The 21,430-nt window shown below is 43.5% G+C and overlaps 1 protein-coding gene across 1 annotated transcript in view; it reads right to left on the bottom strand.

Annotated features, from left to right (window-relative positions):
• The window catches only part of PLEKHO1 (pleckstrin homology domain containing O1), a 76,275-nt gene that overhangs the window by 46,658 nt on the left and 8,187 nt on the right, over positions 1-21,430 (bottom strand). Inside the window, exon 2 of the mRNA XM_073610476.1 lies at positions 15,645-15,791. Within this exon, the coding sequence (XP_073466577.1) occupies positions 15,645-15,791 (147 nt within the window). The remainder of the gene's footprint in view (positions 1-15,644; positions 15,792-21,430) is intronic.

Here is a 21,430-nt window from a genome sequence, read left to right as displayed (position 1 = left end):
TGTTGTAGGCTACAGCAGAAGGGACTGGGGACTTATTTGTATTGTATTCTGAGATATAATAGCAGCTGATGCATTATGAAAGAAATCATTTTTTTGGGTAAATTTAGCCTCCAAATAGGCTTGTAATCCCTCCATATAACATGATAAATCTAATAATTTCAAGTCCAGCGATTAAATTAAATCACAGAGCATCTGTATACAGAGCATTTAAAACCTAAATCGGATAAAAGCTCAGAGAGAGAGAGAACGTCTGGATTTGCTGGTATTCGTAGACTTGTTTATCGGAAATAAGAAAATACCAGTAACGCAATTTATGAGGCATAGCATAGATATTTTGTTTCCTTTGTGGGACGTAAACTGAATAAAGAAAGCAAACCATATATATCCTTTAACCCATTAGCTGAAGGAGTTCACGCAAACAGAGGGTCTGCTCTGTTCAAATGTCACGATGGCCAATAAAGAAAAACAGCTGGCGCTTCCCAAAGACTAGTAATACATAATATGATACATTTCTACCTGAATGATATAACGGGAGACAAGGAGACCCCTGGAAGCATATACCAAGTGTATGTACTGTAAACCTAACTTCTCTTATATGTTTCCTTTTGGTCTGTTAAATATATCATTGAAAGTAGTTTATGTCTGTTCGATACATGTCACCCTATCACATGGGCTTCCGATGAAGACTGCAACTGCTATTCCAAAACACATTATCATACCTTCCAACCGTCCCGAGATTTTGTTGAATTTCTGGGACAGGCCCGCATGATCCGGGCTGTTTTCTGGAGACCAATGTTGGAAACAGTTCCAGCACTTGGTTCCACTAATTTACATTGTGGCAGCAGCAGGGCATCCAGGGCACATTTCCCGCACTTACTAAAATGTGACCTGGGTCCTCGACACTGCAATCCCCAGCTACTGCAGCAACCAAAATCTCTCACTTTCATAACAAAAAACATCAGAGCTGAGGGAAGCTTTCCCTAGGCTCCTCCTCGGCTCTGATGTACTACATGAAACACACGAGAAGTAACCTGGGAAGAACTTCTCCTGGCACTGAGAATATGACGTTTGTAAGTTTTAAGGACTGGGGCGAACACAAGGACTTGAGGGAAGGGGGTTGTAGCAAAAAATTTGTGCTGGGGTGAGAAAATTTAGGCTGGGAGGGGGGATACGAGGACTTACGCAATTTGGGGGAGGAGGATTTGTGCTGGGAGGCAATTTGGGAATGGAAGATTTGTTCTAGAAGTGGGTGAGGATTTGCACTAGGGGGTCAACACTGAGGTTTGTAAGTTAGGCTGGGAGGGGGGGATTTGGGGGGGGTGGATACAAGGATTTGTTTGTGCTGGAGGCAATTTTGGGATGGAAGATTTGTGCTGGGAGGGGCACCTATGCTAGAAGTGAGGCTTTGCACTAGCGAGGTCAACATTGAGGTCTGTGAATTTTAGGGACTGGGGTGAACACAAGGACTTGGGGAAAGGGGTTACAACAAAGATTTGTGCTGGGGTGAGAGAATTTAGGCTGGGAGGGGGGATTTGGGGGGGAATACGAGGATTTGTGCTGGAGGCAAATGGGATTGGGGATGGAAGATTTGTGCTGGGAGGGGGGGGACTTGTACTAGAGGTGAGGATTTGCACTAGGGGGTCAACATTGAGGTCTGTAAGTTTTAGGGACTGGGATAAACACAAGGACTTGGGGGAAGGGGAAGTGTAACAAAGATTAATGCTGGGAGGGGGGATTTGGGGTGGATTTGGGAATTTGTGCTGGGGGGAAATTTGGTAATGGAGGATTTGTGCTAGAAGTGGGTGAGGATTTGCACTAGGGGGTCAACATTGAGGACTATAAGTTTTTGTCCTTCACGTGCATTTTGGGAAAAATGCAACGACTTGGGGAAGAGGAAGTACAACTAGATTTATGCTGGGGTGAGAGAATTTATGCTGGGGGGGGGGGGTGAGCTAGGATTTGTGCTGGAGGCAATTTCTGGATGGAGGAATTGTGCCAGGAGGGGGGTTTTGAACTAGAAGAGGATTAGGATTAGCGCTGTGACGTCAACACTTCCCAAAGTGTCCCTCAAGTTCAAAAGTTGGGAGGTTGCGCAGGCATCGTTCTTTGTTGTCACCATCAGGAAACATGCACTGAGATATGGTTACAATGTAGACAGACCGCAAAGAGGCAGCAGGAGATCAGCATCACTGACATGTGGCAAAGGATGAAAATGGTAACAAGAATTTTAATACAAAAGTATTAATTGTTTATGGTACACACAGTGCTTTAGCAAACTAAAAGGGTCTACATCTATTTTTAACGTAACCCTAATAGTTCTCATTAGGGTTGTTGTATGTAATGCATTGATTTCTATGAAATGTATGAAATGGTGAAAGATCATACATACATGATATAATATATATATATATATATATATATATATATATATATATATATATATATATATATATATATATATAACACTGTATATGTTTTTGTATATATTTTTTTTAACCAGCTTAATGGTCTCACAGCTAAGCCTCTCTGTTTTCGCAGCTGCTTCATACACAGCCTCCGAGCTGAAAGGAAAGCTTTCTCATAGACCCTGGAGAGTTAACTTCCCCCCCGCCTGAGGTTTCTACTTTCCCATAATCCTCCCTGAATTGCGCGGCGTGACTCTCCACCTACATGTTCCTCGAGATCTTTGGAGAATATATACAGAAAGGCAGAGCCGAGCACCACAGATTGTGAGAGCTATAATCCAGCAGCCAGATCTCCATTATAGGAACATGGATGAGGCCTACACGGGATTAGCCGGGCCTTGCTTTCACGTGGTAACCTACACCCCCATTAGCCGGCTCGCAAACACGTCTCAAGGGTGAAGGAATTTTCAGAGATCTTTTAGCAAATAAAATAGTAGATCACAGACACATAATAAAGAAAAAATTCTGACATATTATATTTTATATATATATATATACACACACACACACATATATACACACACATATTTATTTATTTAGATCACACATACAGTATACTTAGTTATGACACATTTTTTACAATACAATGGATAAAAGTATAAAAAAGTATATCCACTCATCAAATGGAAATTAATTTAAAGTGGGACTTGCAGTGCATCCGGAAAGTATTCACAGCATTTCGCTTTTTCCACATTGTGTTATGTTACAGCCTTATTCCAAAATGGATTAAATTAATTTTCCTCAAAATTCTACAAAACAATACCCCACAATGACAATGTGAAAGAAGTTTGTTTGAAATCTTTGTAAATTAATTAAAAATAAAAAACAAGCTTGACACACCTATTTTTGGGCAGTTTTTCCCATTCCCCTTTGCAAGACCTCTTAAGCTCCATCAGGTTGGATGGGGAGCGTCGGTACACAGCCATTTTCAGATCTCTCCAGAGATGTTCAAATCGGGTTCAAATCTGGGCTCTGGCTGGACCACTCAAGCATATTCCCAGAGTTGTCCTATAGCCACTCCTTTGTTATCTTGGCTGTGTGCTTAGGGTCGTTGTCCTATTGGAAGATAAACCTTTGCCCCAGGGCACTCTGGAGCAAGTTTTCATCAAGGATGTCTCTGTACATTGCTGCATTCATCTTTCCCTCAACCCTGACTAGTCTCCCAGTTCCTACCGTTGAAAAACATCCCCACAGCATGATGCTGCCACCACCATGCTTCACTGTAGGGATGATACTGGCCAGGTGATGAGCTGCGCCTAGTTTCCTCCAGACATGACGCTTGCCATTCAGGCCAAAGAGTTCAATCTTTGTTTCATCAGACCAGAGAATTTTGCTTCTCATGGTCTGAGAGTCCTTCGGGGTGCCTTTTGGCAAACTCCAGGCGGGCTGTTATGCGCCTTTTACTGAGGAGTGGCTTCTGTCTGGCTACTCTACCATACAGGACTGATTGATGGAGTTCTGCAGAAATGGTTGTTCTTCTGGAAGGTTCTCCTCTCTCCACAGAGAAACACTGGAGCTCTGTCAGAGTGACCATCAGGTTCTTGGTCACCTCCCTGACTAAGATCCTTCTCCCCCGATCGCTCAGTTTGGCCAGCAGCCCGCTCTAGGAAGAGTCCTGATGGTTCCTAACTTCTTCCATTTATGGATGATGGAGGCCACTGTGCTCATTGGGACCTTCAATGCTGCAGACATTTTTCTGTACCCTTCCCCAGATCTGTGTCTCGATACAATCTTGTCTCTGAGGTCTACAGACAATTCCATGGACTTCATGGCTTGGTTTGTGCTCTGACACGCACTGTTAACTGTGGGACCTTATATAGACAGGTGTGTGCCTTCCAAAATCATGTCCAATCAACTGAATTTACCACAGGTGGACTCCAATCAAGTTGTGGAAACATCTCAAGGATGATCAGTGGAAACAGGATGCACCTGAGCTCAATTTTGAGTGTCATGGCAAAGGCTGTGAATACTTATGTACATGGGATTTTTTTTGTTTTTTATTTTTAATAAATTTGCAAAGATTTCAAACTTCTTTCACATTGTCATTATGGGGTATCGTTTGTAGAATTTTGAGGAAAATAATGAATTTAATCCATTTTGGAATAAGGCTGTCATATAACAAAATGTGGAAAAAGTGAAGCACTGTGAATACTTTCTGGATGCACTGTAAAATGTAAAATATATCCAGTAGCCAAAACTTTTATTTTGGATAGGGTAGGGTAAAATTGAAAACTCCTGTGTTTTTGTTTTTTTTTTTTGCCCCTGTGCCTTATTTAAGAGGTATCCCTCCACTTCCTGTCCTGTAGACCCGACTGGAAGTAAGAGGAAATCTCTCCAAAGTGCGGGAAATCCCCTCCTAGACAGCTGTCACCAGAACAAGTGCCACCATGGGAAGATTTCCCTGCTATTTCTGTTCTGGTGACAACTCAAAATTTTAGACTTTTCTTCCCTTATAATCCTGGTGCAAAGTGGTCACCAGAACAAATGCAGAGGGAAAATCTCCCCAGGAGGTACAAAGCCAGCAATAAATACCCAATGGATGTTCTAACACCTATACACTACAAGCAAAACTGAAACAATAGCTTCTGACAAACTTTAAATCTCAGAGCAAACTGTGCATATGAAGGAAACACACCTTAGTAAAGGTTACTGACTTCTCAGAAAGGACTGAATCCAATGAATCAACACAACAGCCGGCAACAATCTTTTTTCAAAATCCAGGATGAGTAACGGCAGCCTCCATACATCCCCAGTAAGGCCTCGTTCACACGTGCCTTGATCTCTGAAGATCGAGCTGAGTTTGAAGCGTTCTTCAAAGAGCATTTAACAAGTGGTGAGGAGGCATTTTATCATCTCCTCACTGCCTGGTTAAACCCTGCACTACATCGCATGTTGATGTGGGGCCCTTGCAGGCGGTATAATTCCTGCTTCTCTTGGGGTACGTTTGTCAGAAGCTACACCAGCCCAAAGCATCAAGGGGTGTATCTCCTGCATGGCCATGAAGAAAAGAATTGTGGCTGCCTCTGCAGCTAAAGGGGGAGCAATTGGTGGGCAGTCAAAAACGTGGGGTTTTACCGCCACTCAAGGGCCACTGTGAACAAGCCCTTATAGTTTCCTTTAAAACCCAAAACGTAGACAAAACTTCTGTTATTTTGGATAGGTTGGGAAAGGGTTAGAACCTTCATCAGGTTTTTTTTCCCATGTTGCTGCCCGTGTCCCTGTTTGGGGAGACTTTGCCCAACTTCCCTTTTAGGACAGGAAGTGATGAGAAATCTCTTCAACAGGAGACCAACACAAGTTTTTAGAACGATGAACCATTGGAATCTGTAACAACATTTTTTTTACTGGCTGCGCTTTCCTGTTCTCGTGACAACCAATACACCCATTGGTGTCCCTGGTGTCACAGGCAGGGACAGGGAATGAAGGAAAACCTTCCCAGTGGTGTCAAGAACAGCAATAGAATCCTGAAGTAAGGAAGGTGGAGCCCTGGACACAACCAATACTTTGATAAGTGTCCAGAATGGTTCTGTGGATGCCTAACATGCCTTGGCAGCTCTCTGGTGTACCATGATGACCTACTAGGTCTAATCTTCAAGTAAAGAAAAGGATGGTGGCAGAAAGTTTAACAAGTTCAAATACAATTTATTATCAATGAATAATCTCAGGAATGATCATCATCATACCTGGGAACTTTCCGGAATTGACAATTTTTTCTTAGCTAGGAGTCATTACTGGAAGCATTAAACCTCCAGAATTCCTATCTCAGAGATGCAGAATGTTAAAAAATGCAGCGATTGTTTAGGCTGTGAGTCGGCGCCACCACAGAGAGAAGAGGAGGAAGGGGTCCACTATTATGCAATGGCAAATCCATTGAGAGGAGGTGGTATGGGTGCTGTGCGGGAGTAGAATAGTCAGGTAGAGACAAAGGAGACCAGAGGTCTCTGGGAGCGTGGCCACTAGTGGCACTTCCTGATCAGGTTGAGTGGGGGCACCACCATTAACCAGGTAAGGGCTCAGCAGGGGAGGGATGCCGACTGTAGCTCAGGGTGTGGCTATAGTGGGCAAGCAGAGGGTTTTGGCTGGCCAGCAAGGGATTTAGGAAAATGGGTCAATTACCTGGTGGCAGCCAGATGCATTAGAAGTTTCACCAAAATGGTGGTGTTTGGGGGGGGTAGGTAGATGTCAAATATGAAGCACTGTCTGTGTCTTTGAAATGGTATAACCACAGTGCACCTGGCTCCAACCTCTCCACCAAGCCAGTGACACTGCACTTGACAGCCACCTACAACCAACACTGGAATGGTGGAGAGGTGGGAGCCAGGTGCACTGTTAGTAGCACTGGAATGGTCTGTAGATTCTGTAGACATATTGCTTAAGCCCCTCCCACTTTAAACACAATTTGACCACACTCAAAATTTGGTACACTTTTTGCATAGCCCTGCACCCTACTCCACCCCCAATCTCAGGAATTTCTCAGATATGGCCACGGTGTTTTAGCGTTACATGTGGGCCAGGATAAAGTAGGTCTGCATGTACCCCTGAAACGTGTTGGCTACACTAAAGCACCCTCTACAAAATAAAATAGTTTTGATATGCGCAAGACATTTGATATGTCATCTTGTTCAAATTTGCTTAAAGCCCTGCACAGATGGAACCTGGGCATGGACTTCCTACATTGGGTCAAGGTGGTTTGCGACACTCCATCAGCGACCATCATGGCATTGAATCTCAACTGTCCTCAATTTGCAGGGGCACACGCCAGGGCTGCCCACTGTTGTCCATACTTTTTATATTAACACTAGAGCCCCTCAAATTCATCATCACCCTGATATTAGGGGTCTTGAAATTGCTGGAATTCACCATAAGACTACTCTTTGTGGATGACATACTAGTATACTTTACTTCTTCACACATTTCTCTTCCTATCCTCATGGAGCTTATTTCCAACTTTGCAACCCTATCAGGCTGTGAAGTCTACCGCTGTGATCATCACTCTCTCTTGTCCTTCAGTCAGTTCATGCCCAGTTCCTATTTCTCTAGTATCCTACCCTCCCATATCTGAGAATCACGCTCACTCCTGACTTCTTGTATCGAGTCAACATTCCCCCTTTGCTCAAACACCTTCAAGTTTGCTTTCCTTGTCAAACTGTATGACTGTGGGGCACAGAGATACAAGCCAACAAGGGAAAAATGGTGCTGACCCAGGCATCTTTGCTCCCTTCACAGTTCCTGTACATAGTTAATCATCTCTTTGGGAGAACCTCCCTCCCAGTACTCGTTGGTCGGCTTCAGTTGATCATGAGAAGCGGGGTCCACCAGGCCTTTTGGCTAGGTAGACCCAAGTGCGCCTTACCCCCTTCAGGACTCTTGCAACCCGGGGCATCAGGGAGAAGTCCTTCTTCTTCGGGAGGGACCATTTGACACAACCCCAGTGTGTATGTTCACATGCACTTTTTTGGTTCACTTTGGCATTTTGTTTTTGTGCACCACATTGCAGGCTTAAAAAAATAGTCAGTCATCTATTATAAACGATAAAAAAAAAAAATAAATCCTGACAAAAATTTTAAGCCTTCCTCACTTTATCCAAGTAGGGTTTTTGGTTGAGGTGGCGCTCTGAGATACAAGCCAACAGGGGAAAAATTGTGTTCACCCAAAAGTTATTGCTTCTTTCACAGTTACATAGTTTGTCATTAGGGAGAGCCTCCCGCCTAGTACTCGTTGATCAGCTTGTTGATCATGAGGAGCGGGGTCCACCAGGCCTTTAACTAGGTAGACCTGAGTGTTCCTTACCTCTATCAGGACTCTTGCACCCTGGGGCGCCAGGAAGGAGTCCTTCCTCTTCAGGAGGGGACCATTTGACACAACCCTAATGTGTATGTTCTCTTGCACTTTTTTGGTTTACTTTGGCGTTTTGTTTTTGTGCACTACACCACAGACTTGAAAAATACATAGTTAGTCATCTGGGGGAAAAATGGTGTTCATGCAGAAATCATTTCTCTTTTTACAGTTACATAGTCATCTCTTTGGGAGAGCCTACCACTCAGTACTCGTTGGTCGGCTTTGCTTGGTCATGCAGAGCTAGGTCCACCAGGATTTTGGGCTAGGTGGACCGGAGAGTGTCTCTCTACTGTCAGGAGTCTTGCACCCCGAGGGAACAGGGAGGAATCCTTCCTCTTCGGGCAGGGACCATTTGACACAACCCTAGTGTGTATGTTCACGTGCACTTTTATGATTCACTTTGGTGTTTTGTTCTTGTGCACCCCACAGCGGGCATGAAAATGCAAACAGTAGTAAGTCATCTAGTTTAACCAATAGAAAAAAAAAATTATAATTAGAAAACCTCCATAAACAGCAACCTATACCCACAGCTGATCCAGAGGAGTGAAAGAAAAAGTCATAACTGCATAAGGTCCATAGGACCCTTTATCCTGACAGGTCATACAGAAGAGGCGCTCCAGATCGGCGCTCATGGTGGCATGTATTAAAACACGCACACCTGGACTCAGGTTGGCTGCCATCCAAGGACTTGAAATACAACACAGCTTACTCTACAAAGCCACAGGCCTTTCACGCTAACAATGCAAGCTGGAAAGGGATGCTAGATTCCATTACCGGAGGAATAAGGTATGCTGGCAGCCGAAGAGGTGGGCGTTCCTGCAAAGAAAACTGGATAGACCGAAAAAACAAGAAGTCTGGGATCCATACTTCAACTACAATATAACAGTTTGATGCATTAATGTGAACCTGTCATCTATACAGCAAAGTCTAGGGTATTCTTTTCACATGTCCTATTAATTACCTTTAAATATATTATTTTTATGTAAACAGTGTAAGCACCTATATTTGACCTGGTATCAGCCTCTTACAGACTACTTTACAGCAGAGCTTATACTAGAAGCAGCACTAGGCATCAATAAGTTGTGCTTCAGTGCAAGAAGTACGCTGATAGGAGAGAAAAGAAGAAAGACAGAGCGATGAGCTCATCAGTCATCAATCTTTTTTTTTTTTTTTAATGTAAGCATGCCTTGCAAGTACCAAGATGTGACCTGGCATCAGTCTCTTGAACCCCCTGAATCAGCAGAGCTCAGACTGGTGGAGAGAGAAGCAGCACAAGGAGAAAATCAGGTGTGCTGCAGTGATCACGTGCGAACAAAGAGCATGCTGATAGGAGGAGTAAGCAAAGTGATAGAGTGATGGGCTCATCAGCCTGCTGCTTCTCCTTTCACTGTCCACTCACAGGCTGGGGGAAGCGCCAGACCTGTAAGTGTTACTGAACTGAAGCAGAAAACAAACACGCAAGCCTCCTGCCCTGCCAGACAGAACTGTGTGGTGTCGCAGTACTGTAAAAAATTCAGGACTGGATGGACAAACACAAATGCTTTGGCTGGCAAAGCAGATCCCATATGGTGTACGTATTTTATCTTTTTAGCTGTTTGACTGCAGGTTAGCTTTAACGGCAGACACAGCTGAATGCTGTCCCCTAGACGCTGAGTCCGATATATGATAGTGGCTTTGCCTGAGTTTGGTTTGGCTCCTTCAACGTTGATTTTTTTTTTTTGAGAAATGAGACGGATGTTTCCACAAAAAAAAAAAAAAAATCAATCCACTAAAACTCTAACCGGAAAACCTATCAAGGAAAACTGACTCCATTCTGCGGTACTTTCAGAGCACTTTAATACAGCTAGGGTTTCAATAAGTATGACCTTAGTCTATCATTGAAGGCCTATTCCACTCATTCATAAAATGGTCCAGTCAGAGAAAATATTTTGGGGGGGCGGCTACTGGAACGCACTCAGCCGACCTATACAGGTACACAGATGTAGAGTTCACCAGTTGGACATGAGCACCTTACAGCATCAGAAAAGCACTTTGTGCTGCGGCACTTAGTGTGGCAGGTCCATTTCCCTAGTATCTCATGATGGTCAGTAGTAGGAGCACAATTCTGGAGCCCTAGATAGGCAAATACATTAGTAATTCCAACATAAGGTTTGGTGCCAACCTGTCCATCAAGTTTCTGATGGCTTCTAGCATTATTGGGAGAACCGTGGTTGTCAAAAGGGACAGACTATAAAACTTGCTCCCTCAGTAGTGTGGAAGGTCCATTTGCCTAGTATCTCATGTTGGTCGACAGTATGAGAGTAATTCTGGGATCCTAGATAGGCAGTTACATTATTAGTTTCTGCATTAGGGCTGGTCCAATCTAGTCATCAAGTGGCTTAAGGGGCTTTCAGTGTTATTAGGGGAACCATGACTATCAACAGGACTGACTATAGACTACCTCCCTCTGTAGTGTGGTAGGTCCGTTTCCCTAGTATCTCATGTTGGTCGATAGTATGGGAGTAATTCTGGGGTCCTGGATATGCAAATACATTAGCAGTTCCCACCAAGCTGGTCAAAAAGTTGCTGATGGCTTATTAGGGGAACCAGGGCTATTGTAGGGACAGATTACAGATCGGCTCTATCAGTAGTGTGGTAGGTCTATTCCCCTAGTATCTCATGATCTCATGTTGGTCGATAGGAGAATAACTCTGGAGTTCTAGCTAGGCAATTATTAGTTCCTGTATTAGGGCTGATACCAACCTGGTCATCAAGTGGCTGATGGCTTTCGGTGTTATCAGGGGGACCATGGCTATCAATGGGACAGACTATAGCCCGTCTCCCTGGGGCCCCAGATAGGCAAATACATCAGTAGTTCCTACATTAGGGCTGGTGTCAACCTGGCCATCAAGTGGATGATGGCTTCTAGTGTTATTAGGAGAACCATGGCTAGTGAAGGGACAGCCTATAGACTGGCTCCCTCAGTAGTATAGTAGATCCATTTCCCTTGTATCTCATGTTAGTTGATAATAAGAGAATAATTCTGGGGTCCTAGATAGACAATTATATTAGTGGTTCCTGTATTAGGGCTGGTACCAGCCTGGTCATCAAGTGGCGTTCAGTGTTATTTGGATAACCATGGCTATCAACGAGACAAATAGACCGGATCCATCAATAGTGTGGTAGGTCCATTTCCCTAGTATCTCACATTGGTCAGAAGTAGCAGCATTAACCATGCCATCAAGTTGCTGATGGCTTCCAGTGTTGTCAGGGGAATCATGGCTATCGAAGGAACCTATAGACTGGCTCCCTCAGAAGTGTAAGTCAATTTCCCTAGTCTCTTTTGTTGCTCAAATGTGGGAGAATTATTCTGGGGCCCTAGAGAGGCAATTACATTAGTAGTTCCTGTAATCGGACTGGTGAAAACCTGGCTATCAAGCGGCTGAAGGCTTCCAGTGTTATTAGGGGAACAATGGCTATCAAAGGAACAGAACATAGACCACTACCCTCTGTAGTGTGGTAGGTCCATTTCACTAGTATCTCAAGTTCGTTGATAGTAGGAGAATAATTCTGGGGCCCTAGATAGGCAATTACATTAGTAGTTCCTGTATTGTGGTTGCTGCCAACTTGGTCAATCGGCTTCCAGTGTTATCAGGGGAACCATGGCTATTGTTGTCTCCCAAGCTCTCCAGGGTGAGGTGTTAAGCAGAAACCTCTGTCAGGTTTTATTGTCATCTGTGTCCCCATTGGCAAGGTTTACCCTCTCCGATTGCCCCATGACCATTGTCGCCGGTACAGAAAGTGATGGAAAATCCTAAATGTTAGATGCCACCAGAACATGAATAGAGGGAAATTGTCCAATCTAATCTTCCACCTGTTCTGGTGGCGACTGTCTAAAGGGGATTTCTTCTTGCTTTGGGAAGATTTACTTCTTGTGGTGTCTCTCCACCATCCACCTCTGAGTGAACTGGCCGCTCACCTCAAACGAAGACCCATATGGGTCTAATCAAGCCTTGTGTATAAATAAAGGGGATCTTCAGTCATCAGAAACACCAGTTCTGGTAATTACCATTCCTGGTGATTGAAGATCCCCTTTATTTATACACAAGGCTTGATTAGACCCATATGGGTCTTCGTTTGAGGTGAGCAGCCAATTTACTCAGAGGTGTTTGGTGTTTGCACATCCATCAATTTGGGGCACAAATTGTATTACATACATGCAAGTGTGAGGGACATCCACTCATCTAAGAATCATCACAAGTGTTGGACTTTTTTCATTATGTGGACTTTTTTTGATGGTTTTCACTTTATTATTTTTGTTTTAGTTGTGAAGATAGACATTTTATAGGATTTATTTATATTGCTGAATAAGTGCACCATTAATTGTATATTTATTGTCCTTTGACCTGCACCTTTTAGGTTATTGACAGGGTCTCTTTAAGCGACCCTATGCATTTTAATGCACAGGCTGCAGTGCATGTGCACAAGTAAGCCATTGTTATATGGTGAGTCGATGTCCAATGTCTGTTTTCTGATGCATCGGAGGGGCCTATTGATGGCATTGGAATTAAAATGAATGATTGTTGAGAACGCATTTCAAAATGCCATGAAAACCCACATGGAAAGGTATGAATCCAGCTTAAAAAATAAAAATAAAAATATAGACACCTATAACAGCCAATCCGTTTCCAACATTCATTTGTCTGGAGGACTCGGCTCTCGCCACCTTCGGAGTAAACTTGGAACAGTAGCCACATTAACCTGAAACTTGCCTTGGATCTACCCCTTTTTTTCCCATCATACAACATACTACACAAGCAGATAAAAACCCTTCTAGAATGTCGCCACTTCCAAAACTGTTTTTCCAACCATAATAAAGAACATAACAATTTCATAGGAAAACTATCCCACATGTGCAAGCCTTAATACTGCAATAATAATAAAAAAAATAACATTGTCAACAGCTGAACACAATGTGCAAAGAAAAAATGGCATTTTTTTGTAGGTTCTACCATCGCCAGAAGGGACCAGCAAATATAAGGTTATATAATAATATTCCACATACATTTTAATTCCGGTAAAGAGTCAGAGAGAAAAATCAAAAAGAGGAATCCAACGCTTTTCAGGAGTCCAGAAACATTCCCTTCATCAGGACTTGCCATAAGAAACAATGTCTATGGACTGAATTATTGTGTTATGTATGATGTAAAAACCAAAATACAATTAAAAGAATGCCAATTCATATGTTCTATTAACTAGCATGAAAAAGTCTTTCCAGAAGAGCTAGCAATCTAAACGTCCCGTTTTTATTGTGCATGGCCTCTCATCATCATGCATGAGTTGAAGATGTCTGAACCAGCCTCACCTTGTGGTCAAATGCGTAGGGCTCATTCACACATGTAAGTTTTGTCAACGCTTGTTGCTACAAGGTAATATACCTGCTCTATATACAGTGGGGACGTAAAGTATTCAGACCCCCTTAAATTTTTCACTCTTTGATATATTGCAGCCATTTGCTAAAATCATTTAAGTTAATTTTTTTCCTCATTAATGTACACACAGCACCCCATATTGACAGAAAAACACAGAATTGTTGACATTTTTGCAGATTTATTAAAAAAGAAAAATTGAAATATCACATGGTCCTAAGTATTCAGACCCTTTGCTGTGACACTCATATATTTAACTCAGGTGCTGTCCATTTCTTCTGATTATCCTTGAGATGGTTCTACACCTTCATTTGAGTCCAGCTGTGTTTGATTATACTGATTGGACTTGATTAGGAAAGCCACACCCCTGTCTATATAAGACCTTACAGCTCACAGTGCATGTCAGAGCACATGAGAATCATGAGGTCAAAGGAACTGCCTGAAGAGCTCAGAGACAGAATTGTGGCAAGGCACAGATCTGGCCAATGTTACAAAAAAATTTCTGCTGCACTTAAGGTTGCTAAGAGCACAGTGGCCTCCATAATCCTTAAATGGAAGACGTTTGGGATGACCAGAACCCTTCCTAGAGCTGGCCTGTCTGGCCAAACTGAGCTATCGGGGGAGAAGAGCCTTGGTGAGAGAGATAAAGAAGAACCTAAAGATCACTGTGGCGGAGCTCCAGAGATGCAGTCAGGAGATGGGAGAAAGTTGTAGAAAGTCAACCCTCACTACAGGCCTCCACTAGTCGGGGCTTTATGGCAGAGTGGCCCGACGGAAGCCTCTCCTCAGTGCAAGACAGATGAAAGCCAGCATGGAGTTTGCTAAAAAAACACCTAAAGGACTCCAAGATGGTGAGAAATAAGATTCTTTGGTCTGATGAGACCAAGATAGAACTTTTTGGCCTTAATTCTAAGCGGTATGTGTGGAGAAAACCAGGCGCTGCTCATCACCTGTCCAATACAGTCCCAACAGTGAAGCATGGTGGTGGTAGCATCATGCTGTGGGGGTGTTTTTCAGCTGCAGGGACAGGACGACTGGTTGCAATCGAGGGAAAGATGAATGCGGCCAAGTACAGGGATATCCTGGACGAAAACCTTCTCCAGAGTGCTCAGGACCTCAGACTGGGCTGAAGGTTTACCTTCCAACAAGACAATGACCCTGAGCACTCAGCTAAAATAATGAAGGATTGGCTTAACAACAACTCCGTGACTGTTCTTGAATAGCCCAGCCAGAGTCTTGACTTAAACCCAATTGAGCATCTCTGGAGAGACCTAAAAATGGCTGTCCACCAACGTTTACCATCCAACCTGACAGAACTGGAGAGGATCTACAAGGAGGAATGGCAGAGGATCCCCAAATAAATGTGTGAAAAACTTGTTGCATCTTTCCCAAAAAGACACATGGCTGTATTAGATCAAAAGGGTTCTTCTACTAAATACTGAGCAAAGGGTCTGAATACTTAGGACCATGTGATATTTCAGTTTTTCTTTTTTATTAAATCTGCAAAAATGTCAACAATTCTGTTTTTTTCTGTCAATATGGGGTGCTGTGTGTACATTAATGAGGAAAAAAATGAACTTAAATGATTTCAGCAAATGGCTGCAATATAACAAAGAGTGAAAAATTTAAGGGGGTCTGAATACTTTCCGTCCCCACTGTACATTGTGGTGCAATTCATTGCGAGTGGCCTTCCTAATGCAATCCAACACAACGCAGTGCCCCACAATACATATACTGTGAGTTGCAGTGCACTGCATTTTTTGTTAAGGTGTGTTGGAAGCCCATTTATAAGAAATGGGCTGCCTTAACGCAACACAACGTGTCTTAATCCACCATGATGGAGTGCTTGAGTGTGAATGGGCCCTTTGTCCAATCATCATTATCATGTACACACTGGCCTGGCGTTCTTCCTCAGACAACCCATGGGACCTACCTCTTTTTCGGACATGTACAGTTGGTCTCCCCTGATCACCACATAGCGGTTTTTCCAGATCTCTCGGAAAATCCCTTTTCCGCAGAACTTCCGAATCCAGCCCACTTTTTCCGGCTGGCTGGGCGGTTGGTTGCCATCCAGGGGGCCCTAGAGAGAAAAGCAGACAGGTAAGCTACGCTCACACAAATTTTTCAAGCCGATCGCTTATGCCTTATGCCACATTAAGCAATCACACACCTTACTGTAACACCCGTGCAGATACAAGAACATTTATTGTAGGCAAGAGAACATGTTTATGCAAATATATTGCATCAAAGTGGACCTTTAATGAGGAAACACGGAGGCTGTCTTTGCTGATCACCTAACGCCAGTCAAAGTTCACTGGAAGTATGACAACTGTCTGAGCTAGCAAACTCATTCCCTGCAGAATAGTGTCCAACGAGAGACTTGCAACTGTATACATCCTACAGGGCTCAGTTATTACAAGAACATACCCAAACCCCTGGCTCCATTCCAGACTTGCTCCCTCCATCCCACACAGACAACCGGAGTGCTGGCTTCCACAGCCCGTCTCCACTATTAGTCAAAAGTAAAAAAAAAAATTAAGCCGTACTCCAAAAAGTTTAGCTCTTCCTTTTGTGATTAGTGTGTCAAAAAAAAAAAAGAAGACTGCATAAATTGATGTCTCCACCCAGAACCATCCATCCTTGACGTGTTTCGCCACTGCGGTCTTGCTCACAAGGATACAAGACTTCCGATATCCTTCTGAGCAAGCCAGCAGTGGTGAAACGCATTGAGGGGGGCCCGAGTTATTGTCACACTGCAAAGCTGCCCTCACAATTGTGATTGTTTCTAGAAGTTGACTATAAAGACTACAAAAAAGTTGAACAATTTCCCTTAGGACAATCGGAGCATTGAGCTGCATTGATCATTACAGCTCAATGCAAGGACACTCGTAAAACAATTGTTCTCTATGTCCCCAGTTAACACTATACAAGTGCATTACATAAATAGGCAGCATGTCTGTATTTTTATGTGGTATAATGTCAATGTACACTAAACGCAACGCACTTATGATACAAAAAAAAAAAAAAAAGAAGGTAGAATTGACCCTTGATGTGGGCTCTACCAGCAAAAATGTTTAAAAAAAACGCAGATCAATGCACAGCAATAATGGAAATGTTCCCCAGCACACCAAGGATTTTCAATTACAACCAAATGTTCAATAAAAAAAAATGCATCTGGAAAATATTCACAGCGCTTCACTTTTTCCACATTTTGTTATGTTACAGCCTAAGGCCTCATTCACACGAGGCGGACTCCGCTTCCACGGAGTCCGCCTCGGTCCGCCGGCTCAGCGGGAGATCTCTCCATTGATCTCCGCTGAGCCGGCGGATGACAGGTCCCTCTCTGCTCACTGAGTGGGGAGGGGCTTGTCAGGCACCGCTGCTGCCTATGGAGTGATCGGATGAAAACTGACAACATGTCTGTTTTCATCAGATCTCACCCGATCCGATCCACCAGCGATGGATCCGGACGTAGGGTCATCCGTCTGCTTTTAGCGGATCGGACGGGGTCTGATGTCAACGGTCATGTCTCCGCTGACATCCGTCGCTCCATAGGCTAACATGGAGCGCCTGTTCAGGTCCGCCGTCAAAACTGACAGGCGGACCTGAACGGTCCGATCGTGTGAAAGGGGCCTTATTCCAGAATGGATTGAATTCATTATTTTCCTCAAAATTCTACAAACAATCCCCCATAATGACAATGTGAAAGAAGTTTGTTTGAAATCTTTGCAAATTTATTAAAAATAAAAAACAAAAAAAATCCCATGTACATAAGCATTCACAGCCTTTGCTCAATACTTTGGTGAAGCACCTTTGGCCCCAATTACAGCCTCAAGTCTTTTTGAGTATGATGCTACAAGCTTGGCTCACTTATTTTTTGGGCAGTTTCTCCCATTCTTCCTTGCAGGACCTCTCAAGCTCCATCAGGTTGGATAGGGAGCGTCGGTGCACAGCCATTTTCAGATCTCTCCAGAGTTGTTCAATTGAGTTCAAGTCTGGGCTCTGGGCCACTCAAGGACATTCACAGAGTTGTCCTGTAGCCACTCCTCTGTTATCTTGTCTGTGTGCTTAGGGTCATTGTCTGATTGGAAGATGAACCTTCGCCCCAGTCTCAGGTCCAGAGCGCTCTGGAGCAGGTTTTCATCAAGGATGTCTCTGTACATTGCTGCATTTCTCTCGATTCTGACTAGTCTCCCAGTTCCTGCTGCTGAAAAACATCCCCACAGCATGATGCTGCCACCACCATGCTTCACTGTAGGGATGGTTTTGGCCAGGTGATGAGCGATGTCTAGTTTCCTCCAGACATGACGCTTGCCATTCCATCCAAAGAGTTCAATCTTTGTTTCCAGAGAATTTTGTTTCTCATGGTCTGAAAGTCCTTCAGGTGCCTTTTGGCAAACTCCAGGTGGGCTGTCATGTGTCTTTTATGGAGGAGTGGCTTCCATCTGGCCACTGTAGCATACAGGTCTGATTGGGAGAGTGCTGCAGAGATGGTTGTTCTTCTGGAAGGTTCTCCTCTCTCCACAGAGAAACACTGGAGCTCTGTCAGAGTGACCATCGTGTTCTTGGTCACCTTCCTCACTAAGGCCCTTCTCCCCTGAATGCTCAGTTTGGCCAGGCGGCCCGGTGGCTCCAAACGTCTACCATTTACAGATGATGGAGGCCACTTTGCTCATTGGGACCTTCAATGCTGCAGAAACTTTTCTATACCCTTCCTCAGATCTGTGCCTCGATACAATCCTGTCTCAGAGGTCTACAGACAATTCCTTGGACTTCATGGTTTGGTTTGTGGTCAGACATGCACTGTAAACTGTGGGACATTATATAGACAGGTGTGTGCCCTTCATGTCCAATCAACTGAATTTACCACTGGTGGACTCCAATAAAGTTGTAGAAACATCTCAAGGATGATCAGTGGAAACAGGAGGCACCTGAGCTCAATTTTGAGTGTCATGGCAAAGGCTGTGAACACTTATGTACATGTGATTTGTTTCCTTTTTTATTTTTAATAAAATTGTAGAACTTTGAGGAAAATAATGAATTTAATCCATTTTGCAATAAAGCTGTAACATAACAAAATGTGGAAAAAGTGAAGCGCCGTGAATACTTTCCGGATGCACTGTATGTGCATTTTTATGCGCATTATGGTGTGAAGGACGCCTCAGATCTACCAACAACTTGTGCAGGTGCCTGCATTGGATATAAATTGAATGAGGTCTTATAGTCTGGTCCTCATGTTACATTGTACAATCCCATTTAGATTTAACAAAACAAATCAGAATATAAATCAGAAAAAACGTACTGCTAAGAGATCTAGTTTTGTCAAGTGAGAACCTGGATTACCCAGAACCCCCTGCATGAACACACCGCCAGTAGCAGAAGCATACTGTCTCTAAACAGTACATACGCCAGGGCCTGGCTTCAACATCCACAGGGATCCCTTGTCCTAATTACAAATTATTAACTTCAATAAACCGCCGAGGACAGCGCCGACATGTCGTAAGTCATCCTTCATGGCCATCAAATTGCATGCAAATACGGCAACTTTTCCTATGTAAATGCCAGTGTGTAGAGTAATAAAACGCAGACCAATTATGTCGTCGTCTCTGTACAAAGTGAGCACACGTTTCATCTTTATAATATTTTTTTAATGGATGCATCTGAATGACGGAAGTATCAACCTTTTTTCTTTAAAGGGAAAGGAAACAAGCGTGTCAATGAGAGATAAAATAGCCAATGCACTAACACTTTTCAAAAATACACAGAACTATCTGCCACAATTTAACCACTTGCCCACTGGGCACCTTCATCCCCTTCCTGCCCAGGCCAGGTTTCAGCTTGCAGCGCTGCCGGACTTTGACAATTGCGCGGTCATGCAACACTTTTTCTTTGTTTCTGTAATAAAAATTTAGCAAAGAAGTAATCTTTCTTCTTCACTGATGAGGTTGCACTGATAGGCTGCACTGATGGAGCTGCACTGATAATCGGGGCATTGATGATGAGTGCCCTGATTATCAGTGTAAATGTCCACTGTCACAAGATAGCTGTACTTGTGCCGCACTAACAGGTGGCACTGATGAGCTCTGTTATGCTGCACTGATGGAGCTGCACTGATAATCGGGGCATTGATGATGAGTGCCCTGATTATCAGTGTAAATGTCCCCTGTCACAAGACAGCTGGTTAATCGGCTTTCCTTTCCTCACACAGTGACAGCGCAGAGGTAAGGAAATGGCGAAAACCGACATTTGTTTATATGTGAAGAGCTGTGATTGGACACAGCTGATCACATGGTGAAGGGCTGCTGTGATTGGCCCTTTATCTTGATCTGTGATCAGTTGTGTCGGCTAAAGCGGGGTCAGCAAGTGGTTAATTCTTCTATAAGGGACCCTTGTTAGGGGCAAAAGCCTGCAGGAACCCTGGTTGAGAAAGGCTGCTCTAGAGGAACCTTAGGTTGAGAAAGGCTGCTCTAGAGGAACCCTAGTTGAGAAAGGCTGCTCTAAAGGAACCCTAGTTGAAAAAGGCTGCTCTAGAGGAACCCTAGTTGAAAAAGGCTGCTCTAGAGGAACCCTAGTTGAGAAAGGCTGCTCTAGAGGAAGCCTAGTTGAGAAAGGCTGATCTAGAGGAACCCTAGTTGAGAAAGGCTGCTCTAGAGGAACCCTAGTTGAGAAAGGCTGCTCTAGAGGAACCCTAGTTGAGAAAGGCCACTCTAGAGGAACCCTAGTTGAGAAAGGCCACTCTAGAGGAACCATAGTTAAGAAAGGCTAAAGTAGAGGAACCCTAGTTAAGAAAGGCTGCTCTAGAGCAAATTTAAAGCTGGCTATACATGGATTGAAATTTGTCTGTCTGCCAATCGACTTCTGTGCAACCAGCCTGTAAGGTTTTCCCAGCTCAATCAGTGCTGCCGGGCTATAGTCGGTGGCACTGGTCAGTGTATTCTGATGGCAGGGAAGTCTCCCCACTGTCAGAATACAATACCGCAGCAGGGAGGTTTCCCCCATCCACATCAAGTAATTTTTTTTTTTTTTTTTGCATCCAACCTGCTGGTTGAACAAAATAAATGACTAATGTATAGGCTGCTTTTGCTTCCACAGATTAAGGCTACCCTAGAGGAACCTTAGGGTTCCGCAAATCCCCGATTTAGAAAGCCTGACCTAAGTAATCACCTGTCTGCAGCTCCAGAACTTCTTTTTAATAGTACAAATTGTCTTTAAAAAATTATTTTGTTCCTGTTTTTAACCTGAACACACACCTTACAATCAAGATTTGCACTTTGGAATCCTAATTGTAAAACTGGTTGCATTTAACATTTAGAGATATGTTGGAAAATAATTTCATAATAACCAAGCAGGCTGGCTGCAAGCTTTGTATGATGATTGGAATATTCAGTACCATACATCAGAATGCTGGATGTGGTATCTATACATGAAAATATAATAAAAACATAAAGAAGTGGATTTAAAGAACAGATTGGATTGTACGTGGCCAACTTCAAATATAATTTCTGATTGGATGAAATAGGTTCCTGTACAAACTTCCCTTGTGCTGCCCTCTGAATATATCTAAATCAACCTCACAGAGTGTCTGTTCTTTAATCTGCAGCCTTCTACCAGGCTTCCAATGAGGTTTACCACTAGAGTGAGAATCTTGGATCTGATTGGTTGCTCCAGGCCTCTTTGAAACAATTCTTTCCTCAGGCACATTGATAAATGAAGCTCATT

The sequence above is a fragment of the Aquarana catesbeiana genome, linkage group LG13 (genome assembly GCF_042186555.1).
Source record: "Aquarana catesbeiana isolate 2022-GZ linkage group LG13, ASM4218655v1, whole genome shotgun sequence".
Taxonomy (NCBI): Eukaryota; Metazoa; Chordata; class Amphibia; order Anura; family Ranidae; genus Aquarana; species Aquarana catesbeiana.
The sequence above is the reverse complement of the archived record's forward strand: the minus strand, read 5'-3'. Positions and strand labels throughout refer to the sequence as shown.